This window comes from Struthio camelus, chromosome 2 (assembly GCF_040807025.1).
Source record: "Struthio camelus isolate bStrCam1 chromosome 2, bStrCam1.hap1, whole genome shotgun sequence".
Taxonomy (NCBI): Eukaryota; Metazoa; Chordata; class Aves; order Struthioniformes; family Struthionidae; genus Struthio; species Struthio camelus.
Genome location: NC_090943.1, coordinates 24823579 through 24847948, shown reverse-complemented (window position 1 = coordinate 24847948; position 24370 = coordinate 24823579). Strand labels below are relative to the sequence as shown.

Below are 24370 nucleotides of genomic sequence, written 5' to 3'. Positions count from 1 at the left end.
GTTGTAACTCCAGGTTTCAATAATGCTTCATAAACGTTTCAACACACCAACACATGCATGTGGGCAGTATCTGTTCACAATTATGCATGTACAACCCTGTTAGTTTGTAATATCCTCAATATGATTTTGAAATATGGGTCCAGATTTTCATCTGCAGGTAAGGAGCTACAGCACTGGCTTACAGAGTAACATGCACGTACTGTGAAGGACAGCAAACGTTGACCTGTATACTGGGGCAACATTAAGGTTCTAGACCATGAGATTTCTAAAGCCTCATGTGTATCTTCAGTGGTCTGTAGAGCCACTGCCAGGAATACAAAGCTCATTTTTGCCCATTTTTTGAGATAAGAAATGGAATAGAGTCAATGAGGAGATGAAATAAGCAGAGAGAGAGAGAGAGAGAGAGAGAGAGAGAGAGAGAGAGAGAGAGAGAGAGAGAGAATCTTATTTAAAAATCAAATATAACATCAAATATATGGCATTTGGGAAATCTAAAAATTTATACATTCTATTCTGCCACTACTTTTATATAATTGATACTGTTGCTATAGGACATTAAGCAAACAGGGGAAGAGATAAATCATTTGAGCTTTTCATTAAAACATGGTTCCCATTGTGTCACAGCTTTAGGAATGCTGATCTAGCCCTCAAAAAGAAGGGAGAGTAGGACACAAGCAGCAATTCTGCCCTACAAGTAAAACTGCAAGGGCAAATGTAAACCTACTTGGGATAAATTTAGAGTTACACGGCCAAAATTCATGAGTATAACTTCCTTACAATTTGGAACAGAGCTGTACTTGGAAACTTTTGGCTCACAGTAGTTGCTTTTTTAAGGTACAATTATTTTGTAAGATCTCATTAAATTCAATGATAGTCAAGTCTGACCTGCACTTGCATCTAAGCTCTGCTCAGCAACAAATCAGCTGAATATTCCAGCAGTTTCACTTAATATAATCTTAAATAAAAGTTTGCATAAGGTAACAGAGCAAAAACGCTACATGTTTTCCATATCACGAAGAAACTTGGTGAACATACAAGCAGAGCTCGAAAACAATCCTCACATTAGAGTTTGTTTTATTGGTTAGATATAGTTTATTTAGTTTGCACAGCCAAGGAAAGAATGCTTCCATTCCTACTGTATTTGGTTTTCATGCAAAAAAGCTAATGAAGAAAATCTCTAAGAGGAGGAATTTTTGTTTGGTTGCCTGGTTTACAAAGAGGTATCTCTGACTATTGGTGACTGGAGAACTAAAACTAAGAAATCTGAGCCAGCCACAGAGAGAAAAAAGGAACACCTAGCTGCAACATTAATAAATCTCAATAGGCACAGAAGTACACATAATACTTCGGTCAAAGTGATTTTTCTAAAGTTGCATAAGATGCTTGCAAATGGCAACCAAGAAACTCATCTACCAATGCAAATCTGCTAATATATCTCCTAGAACTTCTACCCCAAGTTATTCACAGTGCAAGTTAATCAGTCACCAGGATGATATAAAGCCTAAGTCAAGGCAAAGTGTGCAATTTAAGCTTTTTTTTTTTTTTTAAAAAAAGAAGCAAACAAAACCTAACAACCTAGGACAACGTTGGCCTAAGGTAAATCCACCCTCTAGGAGTGTCTCTACAGAAACTCCATAGTGGATATTTTTCTGTCTGCTGAAACCCCAATACAGTGATATTACGACTTCGCTCATTTTCTAGCAATGGCTCTACCAAGTAGCGGTGACTTAAATGCATCAAAGGAAAAAATACGTTAATTAAAAAGGTTCCTATTGAAATGATTTGGAGATTAACAGGCTCAAAACAATTTTTGAGTACAGGGGTCCCCCCCACGATCCCCAAAAGATTTTAGCCCTTTACTTTCAGATTTCTGTTTTCTAACAATCCATTATTGATCAAGCTGGGGCATCTCAGATGAGGTCACTCTGAAAAATATAAACATTATATATGAATAAATAATTACTCAATGCAGGACATATCAATAAAATTCAGTTCCATCTTACCTGGAATAGCAGGCGACATAGCTGCAACCCAGTAGCCCAGCTGAGGTGCAATGTAAGTCCAGGTTAACTGATTTCCTTCTTGTTGCACAAGGCCTAAACTACTCTTCAGCCACGTCCCTGTAAATGTAAGGTTGTAGGAAAGCGTTACAGATATAACCACACCTCCCTCTAAAAAACTGGAAAAACAAATTGTAACAAAGTCTGTGTAAACTAAACACTGTATACACTGCTGCAAAGTGCCAGATCCTGCTTCTGTCAGCGGCATTTGAGGGCTCCCAAAAGCAATCATCTTTGTGGCCATTTCAAAAGCTTTGTACACAACAAGTTTTAAGAAATGAAATATAGGTATTAAAGCTTTGAACAAGCATTAAAGAAGGTAATCACTGTCATATCAGATTTCCCCTTTTTGAAGGAGGATATTTCCAAAGCTGATTATACGTAGATATCAAACCTCTCAAAACACAATTGCACGCACACATGCGTGCATGCGAATTCCCTACACCACACATCCGTCTCGTGCACTGGCTGTCAACTTCCAGAACAGTAAAGGAAATGCTTCCCCAAAATGTTAGTTTTCCTGTATGGAAAACAGGCTTATGAACGTTATTTCCAAGAGTCGTAAAATCAAGTTGCAGCAGCTCTGTGATTCAGCAATGTTAAGTCATTCAGAGTGTGCATGGGTTTAGGAATACTGTTCATCTAGTAATGGACAATTAGTTTTTTAAAACACTCTTTCAAAATATTATAGATTTTTTTTAGAATTATCAAATGGTAATTTCAAAATAATTTAGACTGACAATCCTAAACCCATGTGTTTAAGTGGTCAAAACTCTTAAACAGTCCAGATGGACAATCTGTACTACTTGAAAATTGTTCTGTTTTCACAAGGTAAAAAAACTTTGCAAAAACTGGGCTACAAAAAAACTTTTAAGCTGAATCAATTGTTTGCATTCTTTTTTTTAATACATTGAGATTCTTGATTCTGGGTTTGTAGGAAAAAAGTCACCTTAGTTTCTGATGCACTGAATATCCAATATGGCTTGTATACCGCTCTCATCTTTATTCTCTTTGAAAGAAACACAGGACTTGCTGAACACTATGGACTGCTGAAAATTAAATGATCAGAATAAAGTAACAGTCTATTTTTTCTATACAAGAAAGCACATGAACATGTGTAATGGTAGCTATATGTGGGCGTGCGTAGAAAAACAAATGCCTGTGGAAGAAAATAATTTCAGCCAATGCCTTTCGGCCTTGGACACGCTGTTGAAATTCTTTAAGGCTGTAACAAACGTACCTGAAACACCAATACCAGCTGAAACACTACTACCAGCTAAACTCCTCCCTTTCCCCTGCTTCCACCCTGCTGCCTTCACACAGACTCTTCAGTTATGCCAGGGCAACTGCTTATGGAGCCATGCAACACACGAGGGCGTGCAATGATGTAGGTTAAAAATATCTCTCTTTTGTGTCGTGGGCTGTTTGTAGCCCACGTGAGTTTCCTGAAGGGGCTCCCAGGGCTGTGTGAACAGCTATGCCAGCCCAGCTGCGAGGAAACAGGAGGCAGTGAAGGGCAGCGAGAGCCGCTTAGCAGACCTGGGCGCCAAGAGAAACAGCTGAGATGCTGCGCCTGGACACCAAGGGGCACCTCCTGGAGCAGCAGTTCTCGCCCAGCATCACCAGTGGGTGTCGCAGCAGGCAAAGAACTAACGAAGCCTAAATAAGGAGGTTCCTCACACACCTTAGCGTGACTGCCGACACAGCTACTCTTTGTACAGAGCCGGGATAAACTCGTTTGCATTTCTGTAGAGTAGCTCTCTATTTCTGTCCAAAGGGAAGAAAAAAATGTTGCCTTTACCTTACTAAGCTTCAAATGCTCCATTTAAAGGAAAGCTCCGCCTTATACTTGTAATTCCCCTTCCTTTAAATAGTCTCCTGTGCCTAACTCCTGAAAAGGTGCCTTTTCTTCTTCAGATGTTGCTAAGGATTTTGTGTATGGGAGTAAGGTGTACACTTGGCAGAGAGCGCAGCACACACTTAAGAGATTTCTCTTTTTCTTTTCTCTTAAATACCACCGAGATGCTGATGATTTCTTCACTGTTTGTTAAATTATTCATCTGTGCAAACCTGCTATATATGAGAATGATTTTTTGTATGAAAGTACACCCTTGAAGTCCACCATTTTGGCTAATAATAAACCCATCTGAACATAGTGAAAGGCTGTCACAAAAATACACACTGGAGAGAATTTCTACATATAGGTAAATATCACCGGTACACAATGTATTTGAAGCTAAATTGAACTTGTAGGCAAGCAATTACTGACATAATCTTCTGTTTTCCAAATACAGTCAGTATACAGTAGCATATTATATTATTTCATAACATGTTATTTCATGTTACTCCATAGAGAAAGTCAGACAGATAATTTTGATTCACAGGACTAGAGAGATCAAAATATGCGCAACAGATTTGCTTATATGACATCCATAAATGTCTGAGAACACCTCATTATAGCCATTAGCTCATGTAATTTAAGGAAGCATTATCAAGAGGAACAAGAGATTGAACTGAATTGCCCACAGTTACATGTGAAGTTTTTGCAAAAACTAGGAAAAAGAGATTCATTTTCTTTTCCAAAGACAGCCACTTTCCCTTCAGATTTTTTTGCCAATGCACTTCTGAGGATTGTGTCATTCCAACAGCCCCAAGTCACAAGCTGAAAAAATAGTTCATAGTGTCACAGACTGCTTCTGTTCTACGTTGTGATTACATTGCCATGTGATGAGAAAACTCCTTTAAGCCTAAACATCACAATTTTCTTCTGCAAGATCTGTGGAGCAAGTAATCTAGACCCAGGTGCTAGGCCTGAGAAAACAGCTGCTTCAGACAAACAGATTATATTCAGATTATACATCAACTATTTAAATATACAGCTGTGTGAAACAGAACTTTAAGACGGACAGAGATGTAAAAACGCAGTTTTTAAAAAAAAAAAAAAGAATGGAAGGGTTTGGGTGATGAATTCGTCATGCCTCCTTTACAGTCTCTTAAGCCCTTGAATTCACACACGCATGCACCCACACGTACACAGAGAACACATAAGTATGTAACGTAGCAAAGTTCATTATCTTTGTAGTCTATTTTGTGTAGTTACCTCTTTGAGCAGAAGTTATTATTGATTTCTTCACTAGGGGGAACTTGTGTCCAGCTTGCTTTATTCACTTTGCATTGCATTCTAATGAACAGAATCCTTGTAATGCCTCTTCAAAAGCCTTTTGCTCAATAATACTGTGCTTGCATAATGCCGCGATCAAGAAGCTAACAGAGGCTGCACTCTTATCGCTGTGAGCAGAGCTCAGCTGCCATCCTGCCAAATAAGCAGCAGCTCAGATTGCTCATATTTTGCCAACAAAAGAAATCCCTGTATTTGCAATGGAAGCAACAATAGTCTACTGCAGAAGGTCAGTAAGGCTTCGTGCTTGTCTTCCGTTCGTTTAGTTCACCCATTTTTGCTAGCCACTGGATAAAATCCAGAAACTTTATTATTGGTCGGTGTTAACAATAGGGAAAAATGGTATTCCCCGTCTCTGTAACGGACAGTTAAGAGTTTTAAAAACATACCAGACAATATATCTGGTACTGGACATCATCAGACAAGACTTACAATGCTTCTCTGTTAAGTATGAAAAAGTCCATACCCCACACATTAGTATGTGATGACAGCTACAGAAGAATTGCTTTTTAAATGGCTTTGTGCTCACAAAGAACACAAGTTGCTTCACCAGGACAATGCCAAGCGTGGGTTCCTGAGAACCACGGGTAAACAATCTGAGAACCTTTTTTGACTCCTTCTTGGTCCAAGAGTCCGCTGAAAATCTCTCCGCTTTTATTTCTGCGGTCTCTTAAAGTTCACTGACAAAACAGAGTATCCCCCCAGATGGTGGGAGAAAATGGAGAACTCCATCCTTCACAACAGCAGCAAATCGGGTTTGAGTGGGAACAGTTGAAGCACAAAGTCCTGCATTGTTTCTCCTGAGATCAAATAGCCAAAGCCAACAGGCATTATGGGGAACTGACGTGCCTTTTTGGTCCATCAGAGCATTTCCCTTTCTCTTCTGTTTCATCCTTTATACATTCTAATATTTTGGTCACTTTTTAACTACTATTAAACACTAAGGAGTGTTCTTATAGCTTCCTATGGGCAATACCTTGCAATAATTAACTAATGCCAGACCTTCCACCAAACAAAAAACAGTCACATTGCACTCACTAGCTATCCTCCTAGCCTTTCAAACTACCTTGAGTAGGCAGAAATGCACAGCTGTGCGGCTTTGGGAATGGATTTCCTACCCCATCCCAGATTCTTCCCTGCAACAGGATGAAAGACGCTTTCCTTTTCCGAAGGTGCAGCTCACTACCCTCTGTGTCCCCACACATTTGCTCTTGTGAACAAGGCTGGAGGCTGAGGGGGAGTAAGTAAAGGTCTCCTTCCGCTTCCTGCCCTTTCCTATCCACTAGCTTGCAAATGGCATAAGGGCAAGCAGTCCTGATTTCTTCTGCACAGGCAGGATTACAGTTGCAGGAGAACCAAGCAGAAGGACTCAGGAGGGAAGGGAGGTCTTACCTCCCAGCATGGCTAAGTGTCAGGATAATTTAATTCATTATTATCCAAACATCCTCTACCCATCTACTTCCTTTCTCCCACAAGTCAGCACAACCAACAAGCTTCACTGTTTACCAAGTTTTACATGGTGTGCAACAATTGTTAAGTAACAAAAAATAAACAAGAGTATAAACAAAAAGCCATACCAATGTTTGGATGAACTGGAACCCATCGTTTTTATTTAAGATGGGTTCTATAGTTCCAGAGAAAACACGCCACTGCATCTTTGGAGCAGAAGCAGCAAGTTCAGTATAGTTTGTCAGCACCGTATTATTTGGGCCAATTTGCCATCAATTCATAAAGAGTGTCTGGTGCTTCATGGAAAACTTCTATATATAGAGACATTCTTGCTTATAGATCATTTTTACATTTTTCTTCCTCTTTTTCCTCTATTACTGCTCAGTGAAGCCAACATGCTGATCCAGGATTCAAGTCGGGGAGCTGGCTTTTGGCTCAAACTCATGGTGGGGGGAGAACCTAGGAGTTTAACTCTTTCCTGACCAAAATATATTTAGTGGTACTGATTTTTTTGGAATGAATGGTATCATTTAACAAATATCTTCTTGGAAAATTTTTTAAACAGCTGCCCAGCCCTCCTTTACACACTTAACTTAAAAGGAAGATAAGAAAGCAACTATTATTAACACTGCAAAGTATATAAAAATCAGAGTACTTTAATAGAAATACAAATCAAAAAGTAATCATATAAAGAAAGCTCAGCTTCAACTGACTGAAAAATACCCAAATACCAGAAACAAATTGAAGACTGCAGCAGAGCAGTCTGCTAGAGAGAAGCATCTTAATACTTTACCATAACTTTGTTTCTGATGAGAATGCTTATTTATCTCAGGCAGCTTTTAGGACTTGCCAAGGGGAGCAAGAAGAGATTTTGATGAGTGAGTCTGAGCAGCAAAAATCTCCATTTCAACACACATTCTGCGCTAGAAGAGCTATTTTTGTGATTTAATTTAACTTACTTCCAAATCAGATTGAAAAATGGTACTTTCAGCAAGGAGAGGCTCCAGACGGGTGACTATTGCAGAAAAGCCATTACAGAAAAGCTGTTCTAGACTATTTCCCTACACAAACAACGTGTTGCACGTATGGCCAGTCTGCCCGTAAAAGAGCTGTTGTATTGACTTCAAAAGACACCGTTCAGTGTGACAGCTTGCTGGGTCCAGATGGCAAGAATGGATCTGCTTTTGTAGTCTAGATGCATGATGCCTCTGAATAAGACATCACTTTCATATAAAGCTAGATCTTCTTACTTTAGCTTAATCTGCAGCGAAATGCAGGGAAACATAAGCCCCTCTGGTTTCCGTGTGCGTGACCACGCCTGCTGACAATCCCACACTGCTCCCACCGAAGTCAAGGGCAAACTTCCTATTGGCTTACGCGACGCAGGACTGCGCTTACTTTGGGCAGAACAAGGCCATCTGCTCTAGACAGACACATGTGACTCCTATTAAAGTCAAGAATAAACGAATGCCACTCTTAGCCGTGTGTACTGACTTCAGAGGGAACCTGCACATCAGCACCCAAGCACAGACCTCACCCTCTGGGAGAACGTGTACGATTGCGTACTTCATGTTAAACTTTCTAAGCTGACCATTTCGGAGCCTCACTGCCTTCTGCTTACTTGGACGGTGTACTACTCTTGCCACTGATCAAAGCTACTCTGGTAAATGACTGTCAGAAGCGTGTGCTGTAGCTAGCAACTTCCTCTAAGAACAGTCCTCAAGTCTAAATAACACAGGCATTTAAATTTATGATAGCTGTTTTTTCCCCTACAAATTACTTTTACATATGAGCTTCTGGTAGGAAACGGCTCTATTGATAAAATATCATTTGCTTCTTAATTTCTTTCTTTTTAACAACTGGTGATAGGATCACACTGAAAGCCACTGAGCAGCGAAACAAAATTGTGCTATTTACAGCAAAAATAATTTGGTTCCAATATGTTTGACAAATAAGAGGATTCAATTAGCCTGAGAGCAAATTAAGCATAATCCCATTATATGAATTTATTTTTATTCACAAGATTATCTTCCCTGAACAAAAGAGTTTTGGAAAGAAAAGAAAGATACTTTTAACACTACTATTTAATAGTATATATATTTAAATAAACATTTCTTAATGAGAAGTGGCTTTCCTTCAGCACACCTCTTCTATGATGCCTATGATGTCTTGGATTGCACTGCTTCAGCAAAGATTCACAGTTAAATGGAGATATATGTGTCAAAAGGAACGAGGCAGGTTATTATCAGACTGTGGGACAGCAAAGGCTATTCAGAATACACTAACAGTGTTTCTAACAGTAATTGATTTAGACAATTCAAACGGCCATGTTCTTACAGAGAGTTAATGAAGGGCAAGTTTGTGAAAACATCCTCTTCAAGTATGTCTTGGCATACATAAATTGTAGCTTTTCATTCTTGCTACTGAAATCTGCTTACTAGATTTTTCTTTCCAACAGAAAATCACCTCTAATCTTCATCAGCATCCACGTTTTACTCCAGAAGGATGGGTTTTTGGTTTTACTTGTGTTTATTTTCTAAAAAGTTTAGAGCCACGGAAATAGGAAGTTGAAAAATTCCTTCTTGACTATCAGTAGACATTATTTTCCTCTGCTCATCACCCCCTAATACACAGAGGTTTAAAAATTCTTAGCATTTAAGTCAATATTACAATTTTGTTTTTGGCGTTGCTAAGCAACATCAAAAAAAAAAAAAAAGTCCTTGCTCTGAGCTCATGCCTTCATTATTCTTCCACTCTTACAGTATTTGTTCCACAAGCCTTCCACGGTTAAACTCTACCACTGGTTTAGCAGTACCATCATTATTTGGTGTCCTGTAAGGAAAACTCACACTTTTAACATGATATCTAAAAGATTTTTGCAAGAAACAAATCTAACACTTCAATTTATTACTAATGTCGGAGAAGCTTGGTAGATTTTCTTTGTTACCTCTACTCATTTCTTTTCCCCTTAAATCATCTGCCAAATATTTAACAAAAGAACATCTCGATTTTCATTATTTAATAATTTTAACGATGTCTGGGCAAAAGGCAGGGCACATTGTGGAGAGAATTGCTTGCAATGTTTTGGTTCCCTCAGCACTTCCTTCCCGAATGCCAGAACAGAAGAGACTTATTAAGGAAAATTACTTCCATACATAAACCAGTAATTATATTTCAAATGGGAAAGCTTAGTTAGGCTTGCTGCTCCACTATTCCTGGTCACGGGTGTACATAAAAGATACTGCCTTTAATACTCCCTTTATCACGTTATTAATCACATTGTCAGCTACTGACAAAAATTGCTAGAACAAGTAATAAATAAATAAAAGCCTTGAAAAAATTCAAAACACTGTGCCTTTTACTTTATTCAGCCTTCTATCACACTCACACTCAGTTACTATTTTCGAGCTGGAAGTGGAAACCAAGCACACTGTGACTTGATCTATCACCCCAAAGCTGCAGAGGAAGGCTGCCCCACGTCATCTTCAGTTTCTTCCAACCCCACCCGGACACTTCACACCTGACCCTCTTTCTCCTACACTGAGCTAATGTGATGCATCCTCCTGCTCTCTGCATACTTCTACCACCTCCAATTCCTCTGCAACTCCAGCAGTCCTAAGAAACACAATAATCCTTCCTCCACTTCCTGAATTCTAGCATCCATCTCTTTCCATCTTCTACTATATGGTTTTTGTAGGTGGAGCTACAGTGCCATTCATAGGATACAATGTATAGTCCATTACTAAAATCAGTGTCCCCAGAAGTTATGTTATTTGGTTCAAGTTTTATTTCCTCGGCACAAAAGGGTAGATTATTTGTACATTATTACTACATTTTGGCACCAACTCGATCCCTTCTATGTCCTCCTAATCTCCACATAATGCCATATCACATATGGTTTTAACTCATCTGCTGTGCCACAAATTCCTATGGTCACCACTCACACAACTCAGATGGTGTATGAGGGACAAGATGGAGAGGGTCAGAGAATCCACTGACAGCGCTTACACATTTGAAAACCACAACATCCGTTTTAAAAACAATGTACATATTGATAAACAAACACAAACGCCTCCTGTGATCCACTACACCTCTCCAAAGGAATCACGTTAGTAAGAACGTACCTCAGTGAGCTACACTGTGAAGCATCAGAGGAAGAGCTTCTTCTCCTTTCAAAGCTGAGATCTGTCTACTACTCTGCAATTATATCTGCACCTATTATGTAGGCATCATACATGACAAAAAGCTAGGTTTGGTAGCTGCCATTTCTATGGCAACACACAAAATACAGAATTCTTTCAGTTAGTTAAGCATCTCTATTCCTCAGTGCTATTCAATCTTCTACGAATAATTTAACCTTGACAGTTGAGATAAAAAAGAAAGTTAAAATGAAGTTGTCAAAGAGCTTGCAAACTACAGAAATAGTGTAACTGTGAGCTTTGTGGAGGCTTGGTTTTCTCCTGGCAACTTCAAAATAGATCTCCGCATTACTAGCACATCTGATCTAGAACCAAACGTTCTGGGTCTGGTTATATCGCTTTTACGAAATTCAAACTTTTAGGGGCAGGGAACGTGTTTTCTTGCACATATGCTCTGTGCTTCATACAATAATGCATCCTTTGCTGGGACTTAGGAGAATATGAAAGCCAATTTAGGTGACACAGTTCTGTACATTTCTTACACATAATAAACTCGGTGAAACCCACTGAGAAGTTCTTGAAGCTCTGATCCTATAAGCAGCTGTATGTAGTCCAAATGCAGTCCATCTATCCCAAGTTCAGAGACAAGTACTCGTACATAGTATCAGATATTCCACTCAAGCAACAGAATGCAAATTTTCTTCTGTTAAGTAATTATTTTGTCTGCCATGCCCTGTATGAATGTGGTGGCAACTAGAAGTTAACTAAATTCACAATAAAAAGGATTTTTTTTGACACTAGGAAAACATAAGCCATTCTTTTCTTTGGTGGAATTACCATTGCTACCACATGAGAAGTTTGATCAGACACTTTTACAGGTCATCTTATTTACAAATGCTTTGCAGTAAATTAGGAAGCTAGATGCACAGTAACCTGTTTACATTTTCTGTCTGACAGCAGTTGTCCTTCTCTCCTTATAAGCACTATGAACAAAAAGTGAGCATCACATCGCCTACATGAAATACAGCAAAACCATATTCCAGTTAGTACCAATACTGTTTATACATAAGTATATCCTCATGGCTTCTCTGGAGCACAGAAAACATTGTCTTCATTTTGGTGAAGAAGAAACAAGTAGGAAACCCTGACCATACAAAACCAAACCAAACCAAAATAAAAAAATGGAAATTAATCCACTGAGGGCAGGCTGTCACCCAGAAAATAAAGTACCATATTTTCTAATGTATTCAGACATCTATTACGGCATTAAATGCAGCCAGAAAGCACTGACCAAGCACTGCACGAGTATATAAAGTGCTGTTGTTTATAAAGCTATAAAGAGAGTTCCCCAAGCTACTCTTCTGTGTTCTGCCATCACTTTACATTAATACATGGTTGAGATTATAATCACTGGGGAAAACATCCTCCTCTGCAAAGAAGCTACTAATTTAAAGACAACAAGGTCATGTCCAAGATGTACCCCAAGTGTTTAGGGAAGATGAAGAACAGAGAAACAGTATTCTGAGACATGTTTAGCTTAATTTATACATTAATGCACAAAAAGTGACATATTTTAAGGAGTGAGGAGAGAAAGGGTGGAGGTTTAACCCCTTCACTCCTATGTGCTTTGATAAAGAATGTTGAAAATGGAGTTGAAAGTATTTGCCTGTTATTTGCTGGATTAATGAACTAACTGAAGAGTAACTCCCAAATTCCATGTTATACACTCTGGCATGTTTTGTTATCTATAAGTTTGGTAAAAACCTACATACAGCTCTAGATATGAATCTAGAACTCTAGATGCCACATTATGCTTCTATACTGCGCGGTATGAAACTGAGAACTTGAAACGAAGAATACTGGTCTAACAGTTTTGCTCACTGAATCATATGAAAAATAGGCATCTTAACATAAAGTATAAAGAATTAAAATGGGGGCTGAGGAGAATACAGCAGAACAAGTGCTATGTTATTCAGTCCAGCTGGTGGGAGCTGGAAATGATACAGAAGGTACAAAGTTGCATTTCTGCTAGGATCTGTAGTATTTATTTCCAGCACTTTTGACTGAAGAGGACAAGGCTAGAAAATAAATCTTGGCCAGAAATTTGGTGTCCAAGAATAGAGAGATTAATTATATTGCTGTAAATCCTACTGACATCAAGGCAAATATACAGGGAGGAAGTCATGATCTCAACCATCTGTTTATGGATAAAGAAAAAAAAAGTTTTTCAATCTCTTCAGCTTCTGAGGGAAATGAGATAAAGCTTGGAGAAAAAAAAAAACAACCCAAAATAGTTAGCAATCTTGATTATAACATGATAATCCAAAATATCTTTTATGTTCAAAACCATAAGTGTATCATAATACACATAAAAAGGCTCTTCCAGGGTTTTACCAACTCTGAGACACAGATAGAGGCACATCAACAGCGCAAAATGATGAAGTTGCACTTTAGAGTAAATGACTCCATAACGTTAATGCATCGTTGCTTATCATTACCAACACTAAGGACTGCAGCAGAGAAAAGTGGCAGAACTTATCTCCAACGTAAGAACAGGGTTGGGCACATTCATTTTTCCTAAAACTTCTCCAGGGCATAGCTAGTTGCTGTTCATTTTATTAATTATTCAGAAAGGTATTACTGCTTTAATTTGCTTGTTGTACATGCAAAGCAGTAAGTTTATTTTGTAATGAAACATCTTATTTGGATCAGTATACAATAGATGCAGCAGATTGTCTCATTTTGATGTCAGCCTGCTTTTTCTGGCTATTTCATCAGTGTCAATGAAGCCACCCTCAGCCTTAACTACATTATGCTGGTTCTCCTCCTTCTCTCCCCAGTCCTCTCTCCAGGACAGAAACTGTGGTACTGAAGATACAGATTGTTTATGGTAAACATCCTAAAAAGTCATTAATTATTTTTGGCTGCTGTAATATGCAAATATGCATAATTTCTGTAGAAACTATGAAAGCCTCTGTGCTTCCAGTCAGATGCCACTGGGTTTACATTAGTGCATCACGTGCTCAGAACAACATATGAGATTCTAAGGATTAAAACATATTTCTAGTATTTCTGTCCCTTCTCCACTTCCTCTCCTAAAAGTGAAAAGTATTTCTGCCTTTTAGAGCACATTATACTTCATAGTGTAATGATGAAAACCACATGTATTCTGAACAAAAACAATGGTTTGCATGAACAAGCGCCCACTGTACTGCTAATATGTTAGAGAAGCACACCATTATTGCCTAGTAATGCATTCCTGGTTCTCCATCTCTGGCATTTACTCCATTTTCAAATACAACTGTGAAAATAATAAAGACACTGAAAATCTATTAAGGGAAGATCACAGCACAACTAGCACTGAAAAAAAACAGCTCCTGAAATGAAAGAGAAAATCAGAATAATGGGTTTAGAGGGCCAATCCTGACAAGGCACAGATCTGGTAGTGCAAATGGATTACAGCAACTTGTTTGCCAGTTAAGGAAGCTAGCGTGGAAGAAATTCTTAAAGGCCAAAGCCACTACAGCCAGCATGCGTCCTCCTCCCTTCGTAGCCTAAGCACAAGAGGAATAGTGGGGGTGGCAGGGTACCACCATGTTGCAGCAAGACATGGCTAGTTTGATAGCCTTTAGGGTGCTACTGCAGCCTGCACAGGGGAGAGTAGCTGCTCTATCTATTAGATTAGGCTGTTCTTACTTAAATTGGTTGGGATGCGGCCAAAATTCTGCTAGAATTGGCATGCTGCAGTCAGGGCTCAAATGCATCTTTGTTGAACATCTTCAGTTGCACGGGAAGATGCTTACTTCAGCTCAAGTGTGAGCTGGAAGCCTCAGCATAACATCGTCAATACATTCCTTTCCATGGCTTTGTGAAGTTAAGTGGCCTGACAAAAACCGTATTTGTGTAGCAGTCCTTATGCTTTCCCCTTCCAACAACGCAAGTGCTCCAGCAGTTTCTCATGAAGCAAAAAGGCTGAACCTGCCTCAAGACTGAAAGTGTCAAGCCTGCAGCACTAAATAATTAACCCATATTGATCTATACTAATACATACTACACTCAACAGGGTAACTAGCTCTTTATATGCAACAGTGAAAATCATATTCCATAGTTAAGAGCGCTTTTATGGCCCCGCTGCAGAGGCATAGAAATTTGGCCATAAATGAGAAAGTGCCATAATCAAAATCAGAAACATTTTACTGGCAGTGAGGAACTGAGTAGCCAGCAATGAGGCAGGCTACAGGCAGCTGACAGGAAGGATTAGGGATGGACTGCTTCTTATGGAAAAGTAAATGTGAGCCAGTCTTCCTAGTCTTTTTTTGAACTAGTGAAAACAAAACAGTTTTTAGAATCACGAATCAAAACCCGTTTCAGGAGGAATGCAAATGAAACTTACTGTTGGGGCACCACTAGAAAATTGCCATTTCCACAGTTAAAGGAAACTCTAAATCCTTTCAGCATACTCTTTCTCTACAATTCAGTCCTGGACTATATTCAAAATAATTCTTTATGAAAGAAAGAATTCCTATGGCTTTACCCTCCAATACATTCAATGGCATCCTTTATCATGAATGCTACCTGAAGAAACATCACCTTTTTCAGAAGGGGCAGGAAGGAAGCAAAAAGGTTATTTCCCCCTCCACCTCTCTCTTCCCTGCTTCCCCCCCCCCCCCATCATACACAGTGGTTTCACACTAGTTTTTCTACTTCTGGATGTGATCATAAACTGCCTGAAAACTTTTGCCTTGCAGGGACAAAACCCCTGTAGACAGATCAACATTTCTGACTCCTTGTTCTTCTCTCTTCCTCGCAGCCTCTGCGCTTCTCATGTTCCATTCTTCTTTCCTTGTCTTCTTTTTCTTAATAACCACCTACTATTATACTTCAGAGGGCACAGTGGAATAGGTGAAGTGGAATCACCCCTTTTCTGAAGACTAGGGCAAGGCTTACGTACTCCTTAATCCTTTACACTTTGAAGGTATAAAGAAAGTCAGCATGGCATACCAGCAAGCAATGAAAAAAAAAAAAAATAGGAGGGCCAAAAGCACAAATTTCTGGAGACTTCTGTGTTCTTGTTCACAATAGCAAAGTTCACCCTGCGGTTTTAAAAAACTGAGCACATTTAACAGATTATGTTGATAAAGGCTTCCATCCTTTCAAATGTTTCATGAATTTTGCTTGTTTTGTTTTGTTTTTTGTTTGTAATAATCTGTATGTACTTTCCTTCCTGACAGCATCAGTCAATCTCAAAGTCATTCACACAAAAGTTACCATTATGTTTCCTAAATGAGAGTCAGAAAACTGAGCCACAGAGACATGAGATGGACCAAAGGTCAGACAGCTGACTGGTGGCAAAGACAAGACTAGTTCCCACTTCTCCAGATTTCCAGTTCAGTGCCATAGCTGATAGGTCTCACCGTTTCTCAGTCTCTGGGTGAAATCAAATTATCTCCAACTAGATTTAACATAAAATATTTAACATTTGCAAAATGTCACATTTACTTTTTTTTTTTTTTTTTTAAATATAGAAGTGGAACACAATGCTATTCAAGTATATATACCTAGCCATACTGCTTGATTAATAAAACTCATTGCCTTCTCTGCTTTTAGACATAAAAAGAAAACAGATTTCTGCAGACTCTAGTGAAGACCTTAGTATGACATAAATGCAGTGAGACATTAATTTCAGACAAAAGAAGCCATCTAGGAGGATCACAGTTATGCGTTACCTACCAAATTTTTGGTCAAACCTCCATGCTGGAACATGTGCATTGTGCTTCAAGTTGCTGTTTGTTGGCAGAGGCACTGTTACATAGATGGGGCCATTCACTGGGATTGGAGTCCCATCACTGTTGAGAAGATGAACACTGACCGCGGTGACAGGGGTGAGGTCATACCTAGTGCCGTTACCTACCAAGAGAATGAAGGAATATTATGACTACATATTTTCCTGTTTAAGACACACCCATGTGGTTCAATACCACAGTAATGGGCTGGTATATTTCTCAAGGGAAGGTGATATTAATCTTCCCTATCTTACAAAATTCACCACAACCAAGCTGTATATACTTCTGTACTTTTCACTTAATAACTTTGGAAAATTCTAAAGATAAGAAAAAAGTAATACAAAAATGTCCAGCATGTACTTTCTCATCTTCATTCATCTTTAACTTAATACACACAAATATCGCAACCATAATCCTGGCAAACACCTTACAAGCCTTTATTTATATAAGTCTACTTTATAACCAACTCCCATCCAGCTACGTGGTGGCACTGCAGAGGATGATAGTTCCATGTGTAAGAATGCAGGGTATACTTCCACTGGCCTTTCGCTGAAAGGCACTAAGCTAAATGGAGTAATATAATATGCAACTTTTTTTTTTTAATCTATGTAAGGTAATAATCATCATTCTTTATGCTTAAACTGTGTGCCAAAGGACGTTACTTGTTGACAAAAACATGATTTATAAAATATTATAACCCTTCAACTATTTAACCAAATGAATCAATGACAGAGAAAAAAGGAAGATGTATACGAGTATCTACGGGGGAAACCCCAAGCTTAGGTACCGTTTTAAATCGAGACAATCTGGAGCACAAAGGAATAGGTATTGAGCTGTACATCGAAGAGACTGAGCTTTCAGTTTCACTCGGGGCTTGAGCCCCCACAGGTCTGCACTGATGCTAAAAGGAGCAGTCCTGTGACCTCCTCTGCGCTGGCAGTGGTGGCTGTGCAGCCGCTAATCCTGCTGTGGGGCTCATCTTTGTCTGCACACAGGGAAAGGTGCACAGAGTGGTGCGCAGCTCAGTGAATCCCTTCCCTTCTGTAAACCCGTTGCCTTATATTAGCATAAACTGCCTGTAAAACACATCCCCGCACAACAGTGGTATGTCCACCTGCTAAAACTAAGGCACTGAAAATAGGCACTATTCAGTGCCAGTGTTCATTAGGATGCATACATTCAAGGCAACAGTGGGAAAGTATGAAAAACTTTATGCTGTCTCCTAACAGTGACTAAGTCTCAAGGAAAGGCCTTTACTAAATTCCACATCTCTAAGTGACAGTCAGCTCACCAAAGTTAAAACATCACCAGGAAAAGGGGGGAGACAAAACTCCTAAAAATTTTAAACAAATACAGCATTTGTGACAGATGCCAAACTGAAGACACAGGAAATAACCAGAAGTAATTCTGCATGATGCTTACTATAGCATCAACTCTGACCCATGTTCTTCCCAGATGTCAAGGACAGCATCACTGTTCTGAAGCCAACAGCCTGAGGCAGAATGAAAGCACAGACACAGGAGCATACCATTTGCTTTGAACCACTATAAGCTGAGGAGTAGAAGCGTATCTTCCAGAGGGATGAAAGCATTGAGAAAATAAGTACTCTGAAGATGGCCATATAAAAAAGCCACAGAGGCAGCCAAAGAAAAAGAAGGTTTGGGAATTCAACTAGGGAGTAGGGGAAGGTTGCCAGTCTGCCCAGGCATTTATATTATCAGCTCCAATGGTGCAGGGTATCATCCCCTTATGGCCTTAGCATATAAAGCACAGAGAAAGAGGAGAGAGTTGGTGGAGAAAAGGCTGTTCCTTTATTCATGGTTGTCCATAGCCTCTCCTATAACACCTGTAATTTCTGTCAGATTGACATTCGTCCCTAAATCACTAGACTCAGACCACCAATTACTTTCACCTCAATCACGATGTAAGCGCACAACAGTACTGGCTTTCAATCTCCGCTGATCTGAACTGGACTAAAACTTCTGACCTATCACAGTAAGGCCACACATGCCATTATTAATCTCCTAAACCATCTATTTTGCACCAGAAACTCTAAATTCAGTGATGACAGGTATCACAGCACTGCAAGAGTTCTGCCAAGTGCATTCAACAATTTTGTAAAATCTGCTGGTTACGAAAATTGTTGGGAAGGTGCTTTATTTAGAGTGGGGTTACACTGAGTGGTAATCATGTTTATGATAAGTCAGGTAAACAGCATTTAACTTAAAATGACAACATATACTACCAACATTACCACAGAACGAAATACCAAAAAATCTTCCCTCAGGCTGATGTCAGGGAAATAAATTCCTGTTGCTAAAAGATATCATAACCTGGTCAGGTTTTGGCATACACAAATTCCTAATGACAAAAGGTACAACATAAATGTTTCTAGAATCTAAAATTCATATCTAAAATTAAATTACATTTTGTACTTTACTTGATTATTTTTAGAGATTTAAAGTTTTTAACTTTGCTTACATTAGTGTCTTGATAAGACACGATATCTACCTCGTATCTGTAAATACGAGTTTTCAGCCCCCAAAGAAGCATCCTGACGGTGAAACACTATCTTTTTTTTTTTTTTTTACTTAAGGAGCACTGATACTTCTCTTGCTGCTGGGCTGAAGAAGTTATGTTAGAAGATAAAGAAGTCTGTGAAATCCACTGACCTGTGGCAAGAAGAAAAATCCTTTAGGCTGCCCCCTTGCAAGGTACGTAAATGCTCATTAAAGATAACTTTTCTCCTTTCTGTTGTGAAGGTAAATTAAAAATCAATGCTTACGAAACTCTCAGATGCTATAAAAATGGTAAGCACATGTACAGATTAAATGGGAGTTGACTTCAATAAATGTCAACTTTCATTTATCACTTGCCATTTTTGACATCTGGTGACCTGTAGAAAAGCTCTAGAAAAATCAGGAGAAAATCCATTGTAACTTAGACTTGACTCCTTGTAAAGAAGCAAACAGCCTACAAAACCATTAGACCATTACTGCAGACTACGGAAGTTTTGTTTAGTTTGGTTAAAAGGATAAGATTCTGTGAAACCAACCTAGTGCTCACTAGCTGGTCATTAATACAAACAACAAGCTAACCTTATATAAGCTTATCACTACTTGCAGCTAAATGCTTTTAATTTTTATGCTTGGAACAGGCTGATTCATGCACTGAATTTTCACTGCTCCATATTACTACTTCAGCACCCAGTTGGGGTTACGTGAAAACTCGTTTCTTCAACTCAAAGAGAATAGTTTTTATTTAAAACAACTGTAAAGTCACCCTGCAAAAATACTAGCCACAAAATTGAGCATATTTAAACAAATGGGACGACCTGCTCCAAAAGTCTAAAGAATTGTACATGAGTAGAAGACTAACTGAAAAAAAGGGGCAGCATTCATGAACAATCTACCTTTTCCACACAAATTAATGCTAAGTTACTTAGGAATTCTAAAATTTGTACATGACATTTTTCTTCTTTTCTTGAGAATGGAAATATTTTAAAATCCCCAGCAGGTGGTGATCTCATTTTTTTCCTCCCTTCAAAAAGTTTTCCAGGTGACATCTTTGCCAAGTCACTTAGAGATGTAGAAAACTGGTAAGTTTATCCAAGCTTAGGAATTTAATGCTTCCACAATAGGACAAATTTCTACTAAAAACAGACGACATTACATCTATAAAATAGTATTTTCACATATGCACTATAATCATACTAACTTATACTATACTGAATACTACGGTATTCAGAAAAAAAGGCTGTTTCTCAGTCTCTTAAACTCCGTTTCTTTTCAGGTTGTTTTGGTCTTCTGTGACATACTTTCACTTGAAGGTCAATAAAGGACAAACCCAGCACCCCTTTGCTCAAACAGAAAAGCTCCCATCACAGTCTGTGCATACCAGCATACAGAGGAGTAGAAAATCAGGGGGTGCAGTCCTCTGTTTTGTAGGAGGCTGGGAGGTTAAATAGGAGGGAGATGAAGTGCTGATTGTGTAATTCACGGGAGAGGCGATCGTTTAAAATTTTAGCAAGATCTGTTTTGACTAATTAAATGCATGGGAGGGAAGCTGGGTTGCAGAGCATTGAGGAAGGAATTGGGAGACACAATCCCCCCCCCCCCCCCTTGCACACACACATTGTCAACAGTTTGTTCAGTGGGTTTAGATAAAAGGAAAGGAGATGAGGAAGTACATGGAGAGAGGAGTGAGATCAAGTACATTCCTTTGTTTTAAAAAATATAAGAGATCTTACATCATGTTTGAGCATAAGCAGCTAGAGAAAAGCAAAGGCTGACGATGAGAATGGGGAAATGACAGACGAAGAGATAGGATGAGATGAGCTTGCTGAAGCGGACAGGAGGGCTGCGGTAAGGTAGCAGACGCATTTCTGATTGTAACAGAAAAGGAGACGCTCAGATTTGTACAAAGAGAAGGGGAAGTTTATTTTGCTGGTTTTATCTGAGGAAAAACTGGCAAACTCACTCACATGCTCTTTACATATATGACCTAATATTCAGCATCACCAGATCAACACATCAGAAGTAAATGCATCCTGAGAAACAGCAGGGAGGGACCTCAAACGGTTTTTTAGCCTGCCCTCCGGCTTCAAAGCAGGCTCAGCTACGCCTACACCAGCCTGACAGGCGATTGTATAACTCAGTCCAGCACCCTGAGGCAATCAGTTCCAGAGCTTAAACTATCCTCATCATTAGCAAGATTTTGCTGATCGCTAATCTGGATCTCACTGGCTGCACTGCAAGCCCACTGCTTTCTTCCAGTCCCAGTAGGAACACAGAAAGCACATTATTCTTCTCCTTTTTGCAACAGCATTTTAAGCATTTGAAGACTGTTATGCCTAATTCTTTTATTTTTCTCTAGCCTACACAACACCAATTATTTCAATCAAGACTAAATGAGAAGTAAAAGAAGAGTAACAGGCGGCGGCAGTCATAAAAACGTATTAAGGCTTTGAGTTCAATACTTGTGTTTCTATTACAAATTTTCGTTTTCCCGTCTTTGGTGCTAAAAGAATTCATGCATATTTGGCTGAAGCTTGATCCAAAAGTACAATGCATTTAAGAAAGCCACTGAAACAACTCTGTTGAAATAGCAGAACAACAGAGTACTAAATCCTTAATATATGGGCATTTTATTTATTTTTAGAAAAAAAATTAACCAATAACTTTATGCCATTCTAAAGTTAAAACTCTTCTGTTCCCTCACATGAATCTCCATTTTTGAATGGGACACAGAGCAAGTACAAAAGGACACATTTGGAGACAAAGCTCTAAACCGTGAGCGTAACAAACTTTTCTATTCTCCCAAGGCCAAGGAGTCTTCAACTTTGCTATTCACTGGCTGTATTTAAGGAATGGAGGGCCTTGCTCTCTGTGCTGACTTAAACATTGATTCCTATAATTAAGATTATCAGCAGGAGAACCAGCTGGTGCTAATACCACAAGAATTCTGTTAAGTTAAGCAGTAGTTCCCTGGACCAATATAAAATCAGAACAAAACCAAAAATAGCGCGTTACCTGTTCCATTTCCATCCAATCCTTGCAAATAAGGAAAACTGTCCACTTCCCAGGGTGAACTGGCTGCCGTTAGATATGCTGTCAAATCACTGTAGCTAGTGTTCTCTGGTAATTTCACAGATCTTCTCTGAAAGTGAACTTGTGGCTGAGTTCGTGCCCCTAAAAAAATTAAAAGTGACTTCATATCCAGGGAGGACAGAACATTTAGGAGTGCATTTGCAGTTTTTCCATTACAAATTAAAATAGCTCGAGATGGACAGAGACATCAGAAAGCTACTAGAAAAGTGGAAGAAATACAATATTTTTATATTTATTTCACAACTGCTGTTATTTTTCCACAAGTATCACAGAATAAAATCTTTAAGGTATCCAATGTCGTAAGTTTTTCTGATTACATTATTCCCAGGATCACTTCAAATTTCATGACAAGCTTCTTTCAATGAACACCACTGAAACTAGAAATGAATTCAGAGGTAATGTATATAAAAATTAAAAAAATATATGCAGTGCAACATTATTGCTTAAATTGTTTCCTTTGAAATAACAATATATAGTTTAAACTCTATAAAGTGCTATTTAAGAGTCTAGAACTCTACCTGCAGTCTAAACTAACTTGTGTGATTTCCCACTTTATTTTTACAAAGCTCTGGTCACATTCATGTCTCTAGCACTGAGATAACGCTCACTAAAAACACCGTATAAAAAGATTCACTTGTCAAAGGTTGGGTGAAAACAGTTTCCTTATTTTCCCACGCAATGAACACGTCTTCTGAACAGAACCACATTACTTGGCATGTAAGATTTCCCTGTTTTCCTCTGTCTAGTATAGTTTTAGCACTTTTTTTCAAGATTACTAGGTGTTAATTGAAGGGTCTTTACTGCAACATGATTTAAGACTGTTTCATGTACTATTTCATTTCATATCCCATTTAAATCCCTCGTTTATAAGGTCAGTAGTCTTTTTCAATGAATCCTCACCACTAATACTGTTTAGCAACACACAGCAAGACTCCATCTGCAAGTTTGTGCATACAAGATGCAAATTAAATTTCAAATCAAAACCTATTGTGTTCTCCAGAGCTCATTTTGAATACTCAAAGAACGCTCCCCACACAGCACAAAATCAAGAGGCAAGCAGTTTTTTTCTTAATTCATACTTGACTATGTGATTCAAAGATGTCAACTCAAAACAATTTTGCTTCTTTTCTCCTATTAGTCTGACGCAGTTGCTTCATGTTACATGTAACTTCACTGACAAAAAGATTAAAGAGCTTGACTCTCAACAACTAAATTTTACAACTGCCAGTGTCATTAACCAGGAGAGTGGAAGCCTATGAACTATTTTTAGCAGGAGTTATAATTATGAGAAAACCTGAAATTCCACACAATAAATTTTGTATCAGCCAACAAGAACTGCTATGTAGATTAAGTTAAGTACTGAGCTGACCATTAATGAGCTGACCAAAGAGCTGACCATTAATTGCTTAGCTGTCATTGCTTTAGTAAGTTTGCAAGAAAAATTTATAATACCTTTTTTTTTTTTAATTTCTGAAACGTTGAAGTATTTACATCAGGATCTCAAAATCAGCAGTATCCCTAAATGCGGAAGGTAGTCATTAAACAATACACATTTGAAACAGGAAGAAATCTCTCTTAGCCAGTTTCTAAGCTTAAATGGAAAACAACATAAAAGACTAAATAAATTGACTGCAGTGAAGTCAGGGGAAGACTTATCTCCCTAGTGCTTTGGAATGTCGTAATAGTTTGCTGTACCTCAGGGACAGATCTGTTCAAACATTCAGGAGCGTCTGCCTGCACTGCTGTGTGGGTTCATACGTTCCATATGGATAAGCATCCACAGTAATAAAAAAAAGAAAAAAGAAACACAACAAAGAAACCAGTATTAGGATTATCACTAACAGTTGAAAGTAAAATTGTAGGATTTTCAGTTCTCTAAAGATCTGATTAAGATGAATTATTCAGGCTGCAAAGAACTAATATTACATTTCTGAAGATCCAAGCAATTAAGAGTTAAAAACAAAATAACTGTTGTTGAGCCTGTTAACGCAGTAATTTACTGCGAGGCTCCGGAGTTTCCTTTTAGAAAAGATGGTTATTTTGCAGCTCCTGGGAGAGTCAGGAGCCGCCAAATTATTAATTCTTAGGGAGACGAACTCTGAAAGCAAACCTCAATTTCTTGGACGCTACAGACAACGCAAAATGCTCTTAT

At 38.6% G+C, this 24370-nt stretch overlaps 1 protein-coding gene across 4 annotated transcripts in view; it reads right to left on the bottom strand.

The window, feature by feature from the left end:
• The window catches only part of FAM171A1 (family with sequence similarity 171 member A1), a 91976-nt gene that overhangs the window by 5358 nt on the left and 62248 nt on the right, over positions 1-24370 (bottom strand). For all 4 annotated transcript variants that reach the window (XM_068934691.1, XM_068934690.1, XM_068934692.1 and 1 more), the window contains 3 exons: positions 22141-22299; positions 16557-16733; positions 2004-2120 (listed from right to left, as the gene is read on the bottom strand). In XM_068934691.1, the coding sequence (XP_068790792.1) occupies positions 2004-2120; positions 16557-16733; positions 22141-22299 (453 nt within the window). The remainder of the gene's footprint in view (positions 1-2003; positions 2121-16556; positions 16734-22140; positions 22300-24370) is intronic.